We start from the raw sequence: 8,404 nt of genomic DNA, 5'->3' as shown, positions 1-8,404 counted from the left end.
TATTTAATAGGATTTACTTTGGAAGGGAAAAGCAAATAATACATTATTAAACGTTTCCTGAAGCAAAGAAAATGCATATTTGTAATAGTTATAATATTCATTTGTCAAAGAGGGGTTCGAAAAGATGCATAGATTATAAAACACATGTACTTATTCAATAGTAAAAAACATAGTGAAGATTTCTGCTTTAACAAAAACAAAATGATAAGCAATACACTTGAATTTCAAATATTTTAATGACAAATTGTGACATACATTCTAAAAAAAACAATAAATTTAAGTAAAGGTTGATTATTATTATTATATTTGATCTCAATTCAGTTTCTTGATCACGACGACGACGACGACAATGATGATGATAAGGAGGAAGTGGAGACGTTTCCTGTTTCTTATAACTACATCAGGTATTTGACATTTATACCGGAACTTTCTGGATTTTTTTTTCAAAATGAAGATTACTCTTCGGAGTGCTTTGCTTACTTCGGTAACAACATTATTTTGTAAACTGAAACTGTACAACTGTGATAACAACCTGACATGTTGCTCAGCTAACCTGGCTTTATATCGTTGGTAGTGGTTTGACGCTTTCGGCCCAAGAGTTTTCAGTCTGATCAACACGTGACGTCTAACTGAATTCAGGTCATCGATTAGTCCACTTTCTGTGTGGGTGTAACATTGCAAAGAAGCTGTATGAATGTTGTAACCGCACCTACACCAGGCAGGCTCAGTTTAAAGTGTACAAACGGCACATACACTATCAGTCCAAACACCACCAGACCGGAGCCGTACAAAAATTCTATTCGTGGATTATTCACCAAGGGAGATATGATCATAAATATACAAATCAAAGCCGTCACTATGGACACGATTAGTGGTGTTTTAAAACCTTCATGCTCAACTTTGTTCTTGTACATGTCATACCGGATACGTAGTAGAGACAGCGTTGTTAGTAACACAATTATAAACGTTAGAAAGCTTAAAAAGTTAATCAGCATGCTAATGTCTCCAACAGCAAGCATAATTACTCCAATAACATGCATGACTACAATTGATGCGATAGGAACTGCCGATTGGATATGTAAGAATGAAAACACTTCCGGTAATTGTTCTGCGCGCGCAGCAGAAAACATTACTCTTCCGCTGCTGAAACCTGCCCCATTACTAGCACCATAGACTGACGCCATTACGCTTAAAGGAATAATAAACGCTACAGGGTGTATCCCTTTCAAACCCCAGTCATAGGCTACAGCGGAAGAACGAAGAAATTCTGACTTGGGTAACAAGACGAAGTACGATAAGTTAGTAATGACATAAACAATGGTTACAACAACAACGGAAATTATAACGGCACGTGGAATGTTCTTCTTTGGATTTTCAATTTCCTCTGCGATTTCCCCGATTCTACTGTACCCGTGGTAGGCAAACATGCAGCTGTATATTGCTAGAGAATAACCGTTTACTTCAGATGAGGAATCTTTGAAAATGTCTTCTAAATTTTCGACCGTACCTTGACACATGAATACTATTCCTCCAACAGAAATGACGATTAAAGCTAAAGTTTTAGCAACTGTGCACACTATTTGTGTGTATGCACCAAGTGTCACACTTATAACGTTTGTTATACAAAGAGTTATTATCATTGACGCAGCAATCAGTTGCCGCATAATGTCTGGAGGTCGACATGATCCAAATAGCAAAGCCAGTAAATAATCTGCAAATAAAAGTGAGAGCACGGCCATAGATCCTGCACTGCCAAAAACGGAATATATGAACACTGATAGAAATGCTGGAACTTTACCAAGTCCTTTTCTTATGTAGGTAAAGTCTCCTCCAGACAGTGGTATAAGTGTTCCGAGCTCTCCGTAAACAAGGCCCATTAATAGAGATAACAGCCCACAGAAAGCCCACGATATCAGGCTCATTCCTGAAATAAAATAATGTAATGTATAAGATAAGCATAAGTCATGGTTTGCACTTGCAATATACAATCATGATTTCTTTGTGGTTCTTATTCATATTTATCTACAATATTAAGACATAACAATATGTTTAGTGTGGATGTAATTGTCTTCCTTCGCTCGAATATGCAGATTTGCCGGGTTCTCAATCAGAGAGCTAAGAAACCATTAAACAAGAAGAGCGGTATGTCTACAAAAGTATCTTATTTTATTTTATTTTTCGATCATGATTATATAATTATATCATCATATGGGATCATAATTTCAAATTTAACTCAACTCAAAAGTTTTGTTATATTGTTTCAAAAGCAAAATTATTCATATTATCGAAAATAGTGAAAATGTAAATAAAACGAGGTGATTTAAAACGTATATTTACCGGGAGATCCAGCATTTTTAAGGGCTCCTTTAGGAGATATAAAGATCCCTGAGCCAATCATGGACCCGATGCCAAATGCCACCGCTCCAAACAAACCAATTTGAGATTTTGGTCTCACATATTCTATCTCAACTTTCTTTTCGTCAGTCATATTGTCTTCAAGTTTTTGTCTTACGATTTTCTTGACTTATTTGAACACTTGTTACTTGATATTAATCTTACATATCACAAAAAAGTTCACAAGGAGTCAATTTCATTATCACACAAGATCATTTAAGGCCAAAGTGCCCAAGGTTTAAACGTTTGGGTTTACTTCAGTGTAAAAAAAAACTTATTTCAATGAAAACCCAATATTTTGGATGCTGACGGTGATTTGCGTTTTATGTTTGTAATTTTCTTTTTTTTTCTCATACAAACATAAGATCTGACTTGATAACCTGTTATATATGTCGTAGTAATATGATGGCTTTATGCAGACGAATTTCCTGCTTTACGGAATTATATATGTGTTTTCTATTAAAACTTATTTCATTCTTTTATTAACAAATATATGAGCCGCGTCACCAACTCTATTACAAGTAGAGAAACTTATAGCGAACAGCATGGATCCTGATCAGACTGCGCGGATGCGCATGCTGGTCTAGATCCATGCTTGTCGCAAAAGCACTATGTTGGTTTTGTGATGACGCGGCTCATATGGGTGATAACTTGAAAATAAGAAACGAATAATTTGAATTTCTTTGCTCGTGTTTCGTACATTGCGCGGTTACTAATTTTATGTAGGCAACAACAGACTGATAGTGTATCAATTGTAAGATATAGGTCTAGTCAATGGGGTCAAATTTATAAGTTTCTATGTATATTGTGTCATTGTTTATTCATTGCTTTAATATGTCAAACGAATTACTTGTTCGGTTTATAATTAAAGTTAAACAATTATCCCTGAAATTCAGGTATTCACAAACCTCTGGTTCATAATAAAGAAAATATAGGTTAAAAAATACTATTTTTTCAGTCATATTTCAAATTTTAATTAAGTATTGTTTATAACTAATTGAACCAATACTGTCACATTTTGTAAAATTTATTTTAGAAGCACGTGTTATGATTATACTACATTCAATATATCGCATCTCTTGGCCCTTTATGTCAAACAGTGAATAAGTACACACGGATACGGTATTTCGTTCTAAGTTATGCTTAGAAACAAATAGTAGTTGATAATGTTTATTTCAAGATATTAAGTAAAATTTTATCAGTAGATTATTTATATACGTTGAATCGGATTTGATTACACGTTAACTGTCCATTAGTGAGCATTTTAAATTGATTATGATTGTCAGACATTATTAATAATAATTTTACCGAAATTGACTTTATTTCCCTTTGGAAGTCAAATACAGTCAAAATATCGCTCGAACTCGGAAGGCCTGAGAAAATTTGTCCGAGAGATCGGTAGTTCGAGCCAACCGAGGTTGAACTATTATCATGTATTAAAGATTAAGAAGGACATCGGCATATGGTTAAGTTGTGAAAGTATCATTCATACGATGTGATGCCGTTGTATTATGGTGTCGTTTTGCACACATGTGTACGTGTTTTAACAAAATTAGGCAAAAGTGGCGTCTCCTCGTCAAACTGTACAGACGTATTTGCATAAACGGCAATGATATTCACCGTGTGCGTGTAATAAGTTGAAAGAGTACATATGTGGGCTCCAGTCTCATTACGTGCTTCCAGTAAATCATTCAAACATAAAACAAAATTCAGTCATATACTTTCCGACAACAGCAAACGGCCTTATTCTATCCACCGCTATTGCGAGGAAAACTCTACCGCCGCTGCGAAGGACCCAACTCTTCTGCGAAAGCTATGGCCAGTGTGTTTATATGCATTCAAATTTATGTCATTACTGTAAAAAAATAGTCTGTTCTTATTGTATCTCACGTTGTTATATATATTTATTTATATTTATATACAAGATTATGTACTATCTGCAAAACTTATTATATTATCTATATTGTTCTGTTCTGTTCTGTTCTGTAAAACCTTTGAACATTTCACTTATATTGCAAGGTATTTTCTTTGTATCGTTACTAAAGACGACAAAAAAACAAATTGTTTACAACACCTCTAATTTTGTATTATCAATTAACCTATAAGCCATTATCACGATTAACATGAGACGCTGACTGTCACTGATTCGATCAGAACATGTCGACCAGCAACTCTTGTTGTCTTTTTGTGTTCGACCGAAAAGGTGTGATTTTCACTATATATCTGCCGAAGGGAACAGATTTCAGGGTCAGGTGTTCTCGAGCGATCTGAGGTAGAACAGTATAAATTATATAGCAATTTTGACGGGACTGGACGATGAGTTCGAGCGAAGGGAGGTATCGAGCGATCCGAGTTCGAGCGAACGAAGTTTAACTTTACAATATTCTTTTGAAATCAATTTACTGACATGGAATTAAATAACGGCAATTAAGGAAAACTTATCTATCATTGATACTATTTTGTACATTTTACGGATCAACGCAGTAGATCGATGTGTGAACGCAATGGATTCCGTACATGTACAGGCACTTTAAGAGTGCATTAGAATAGATAAAAGTCCGTATAAACGCCTTACATGCATTTGGTATGTAAGGGAAACAATCCATATCGATCAACTCGACAATATGCAAATATGGACATGAGAGTTGTCTCTCATATTTTGATAAGGATTCCGGTTATTGGCTGGAGATTTGCTAAAACTTTTGTTAAGGAAGAATTTGTAGGGTAGAGTTTATTTTCTCCATATCCTGTTCTAAAACATTAAATTGACAATATCCTTTTTGCTATTGTTCATGTCGTCGCAAACCACATGTTGTATAACAGACAGACAGACAGACAGAAAAAAAATTGACATAAACAGTACAGTTTTTTGTCATACATTTTACATATATACACAAACATATATTTGTCAAGTGATCAGATTAATACTTATTCCCTTGTATAGTATATACTAACTTTAAACTTATTTAAGACAAACCATATAGTTCGCCAAAGGAGAAGAATTCTATAAGACTTAAACCAAATAAAGTACAAACAATAATTACATTTTTATCACAAAAATAAATTCAGATATTTCAAGGAGGATGAATCAGCAACTTACATTTTCTAGTTAATAAGACAGTTTTCTTGTTTTAAATTATTAATTTACCGTAAAGTCTTTCTTAAATTAAATGCGTTATACATGAATTTTGCCAGATTTACAACAGTAACACAATTATCACTTTTCAAAAGCTCTATAAACTTCATTACATTTGGCCTTCTTTGAAAATATGCTTTATTGAATTGTTTCCTTACATTAGCGTATACTGGACATACCATGACAAAATGATATTCATCTTCTATATCTCTATTGCTACAAAATATACAATATCGCACATTTCTTTCTACTCTATTCCTAGCGTACTGACCAGTTCCAATGGCTAACTTGTGAAACGACAGTCTAAGGTTAGAAAGAATGCTTCTAAATTTAAATGACAATATATTTTAATATTGTTCAAACCCAAAAGATGTTTATAATGTTTGTACATATCCAATGTTCCGCATCCCTGTAGTCGTTGGTGCCAGTTTTGTTTAAAAGTATCTATTACTGTTTCTTTAAAAACTAGATGGAACTTATTTAAGTTAACACAGAATGGATTGTTCAAAACATATGAAAAACCATAACAATCTCAAAGGTATTTAACTTGATATGCCCAGTTATTTCTATTAACCGTGCATTTACAAAACTAGCCTAAAATAACAATGTCGTCTGCGAATAACAAAAGTATGAACATTATATCATCTAGTGATAAGCCGCTATCATGTTTTACTGGTAAGAAAAGTTCAAGGTCATCAATAAATAAGAACATCAAAGGGGACATAATCCCTCCTTGCTTTAGGCCTACAGCACATTCGAAGAATTCCGAATATGAATTACAACTTTTTACACAAACTTTAACATGTGAATACATATTCTTAACAATTCTAAATAGCTTTTCATCAATGCCTTATTTATACAATTTTAGCCAAAGGTCATTTAGATAAACGCTTTCAAATGCTCTTTTCATATTAACCACACAGTTAAACAAACGATTATTTTCAATGAATAGCACAAATACAGCATCAATATTGTTGTTGAAAGACCCGTGCGAAAGCCGAATTGCGCGTCACTAATAAAGTTACAAGTTTCAGACCAATCGCTTATAATCAGCCGTTTATTCACATTTGCTGTAAAAATTTTCGATAAACAACTTACAAATGTAATGCCTCTATAGTTATGCACTTGTTTGTTTGTCTGTTTTTTTTTGAGTTTATTTATACTCGGCGCCGGAATTAACCATATGTCCGAGAATGTAGCATGATCCTTGCCGGTCCACTGTAGTAGTCACACCGGGGACATCTTTTTCATGCCGAATCTACCTGGAGCCCGTTCTTCGTTCAATGGTGGTGAAGGAGTCGACAATACTGCCAAACGATAACAAAAAACAACCCTTGTTAGCGTCACCCCTCAGAGTTAGTCACGGCAGGTCAGCCAATCATCTCTGGTACTTGAGATGACTTGACCTTGATCTGCCGTGTGCCTTCTCTGCGACGTGCACGCCTCTGGAGGGATTTGGAGAAGAGTTACGCACTTCACACGGATCGTTCTTTTTATAAATAGGTACGATAACTCCACGTGACCATTCAACTGGAAAATGTCTAGAATTTAGAATAGCATTGAAAATATCAACCAAATGAGAAGAGAGTATATCATAGCATTTTATAAAATATTCGTTTATTAAATTATCCATGTCATAGGCTTTATTCTTCTTTAATTTCTTAATAATAAATTCCACTTCAGTAGAAGTAATTGGCTTATCTAGCTCATCAAAGCTACAATTAGTTGTTACAAAATCATAGTCTGAACAAAAATTTCTCAGCTTCCGTATTCAATGGTGTATGTATGGTGTATGTATCTCGTTTTGTAAACTTGAAAAATAATTATAAAAATCTTCAACACACAATGTGTTACTATTTGTTTTATTTATTTTTTTTCGAAAAAAAATGCCAAAAGTCGCGAGGTTTGGAATGACATAACTTTTCAACGTTTCTTATTTTATTTGCTTCAAAAGTTCGCCTTTTCTTTTTAACTATCATTTTATACCTTTATTTTAATCTGAATATATTAGTTTTATTTTTATCACTTTTTGTCTATTAAAAAGAGATAGAGCATCAAAAACTCACATTTAGCCAGGCGACATTCATTATCGAACCAATCGGCTTTTTAGATTTCTTAAAAAAGGTACAGGTGATGCAGCCTCATTTATAACATTTGTAAAACTTTCGACACAAGAATTAATAGTTTCCTTATCACAATTTACTGAACATGTATCAACAATACGGTTTAATTTCGGCAGTTCGCTTATAAGCTTACTTCTTAAATCAGCTTTGTTGCTTTCTGACCATACAATACTATTTTTACATACGGCTGTTGTACAGCAGGTGTATTATAATATCATAATATATCAAATGACAATGCAAAATGATCTGACCATTCACTTAAAGGTGAAACACTAAAATTATTGATAAACTGAATTTCTTGATCTTTTTATAATAAGTAGTCTATTACACTCGATCATAGACTATTAAAAATGTAAAAGAACCGTTATGATCATTTTCTAGTCAACCGTTCGCAATCCTTAATGAGATCAATGAGTTTTAGCTCATGCGCATTTGTTACATTATCCATTGATTTTCGCTCACATGTTAAATCTGGTACATTATTGTCATCATCGATAAAATCTACAATCCCGTCATACAAAATAAAATCTCTTTTTAAGCCTACACGAGCATTCTAGTCACCAATCAACCTTACTTTTCCTTGTGTTCTTTCTTCTGAAAGAAAATGTTCCTTTTGTAATGATGATGTAGGTGACGAATTTCATTATCAAGTTCAAGTGTCAAAACGGGGCATTGATGCCCTTGCATCAAAGGCTATAAAATCCATGAACAATTTACTATCGATAACAAAAGACATAGAAATGCCAGTTAA

The 8,404-nt window shown here is 33.8% G+C and overlaps 1 protein-coding gene across 1 annotated transcript; it reads right to left on the bottom strand.

The window, feature by feature from the left end:
* Positions 1-268: 268 nt before the first annotated feature.
* On the bottom strand, positions 269-2,572 carry LOC132722326 (b(0,+)-type amino acid transporter 1-like). The gene is made up of 2 exons (XM_060706802.1): positions 2,338-2,572; positions 269-1,924 (listed from the first exon to the last, which is right to left on the bottom strand). The coding sequence occupies exons 1-2, from the start codon at positions 2,486-2,488 to the stop codon at positions 648-650; spliced, it is 1,428 nt and encodes a 475-aa protein (XP_060562785.1). The 5' UTR covers positions 2,489-2,572; the 3' UTR covers positions 269-647.
* Between the last annotated feature and the right edge of the window lie 5,832 nt (positions 2,573-8,404).

Source organism: Ruditapes philippinarum, unplaced genomic scaffold, assembly GCF_026571515.1.
Source record: "Ruditapes philippinarum isolate M1 unplaced genomic scaffold, ASM2657151v2 ctg5286_1_1_1_1, whole genome shotgun sequence".
Taxonomy (NCBI): Eukaryota; Metazoa; Mollusca; class Bivalvia; order Venerida; family Veneridae; genus Ruditapes; species Ruditapes philippinarum.
This window is presented reverse-complemented; position numbering and strand designations above follow the sequence as displayed.

Bases quoted from the DNA above. Each gene is read 5' to 3' on its own strand.
- LOC132722326 (XM_060706802.1), bottom strand. From the start codon at position 2,488: ATGACTGACGAAAAGAAAGTTGAGATAGAATATGTGAGACCAAAATCT. The intron at 1,925-2,337 runs GTAAATATACGT...ATTTTATTTCAG, and splicing joins TAAAAATGCTGGATCTCCCG to GAATGAGCCTGATATCGTGG.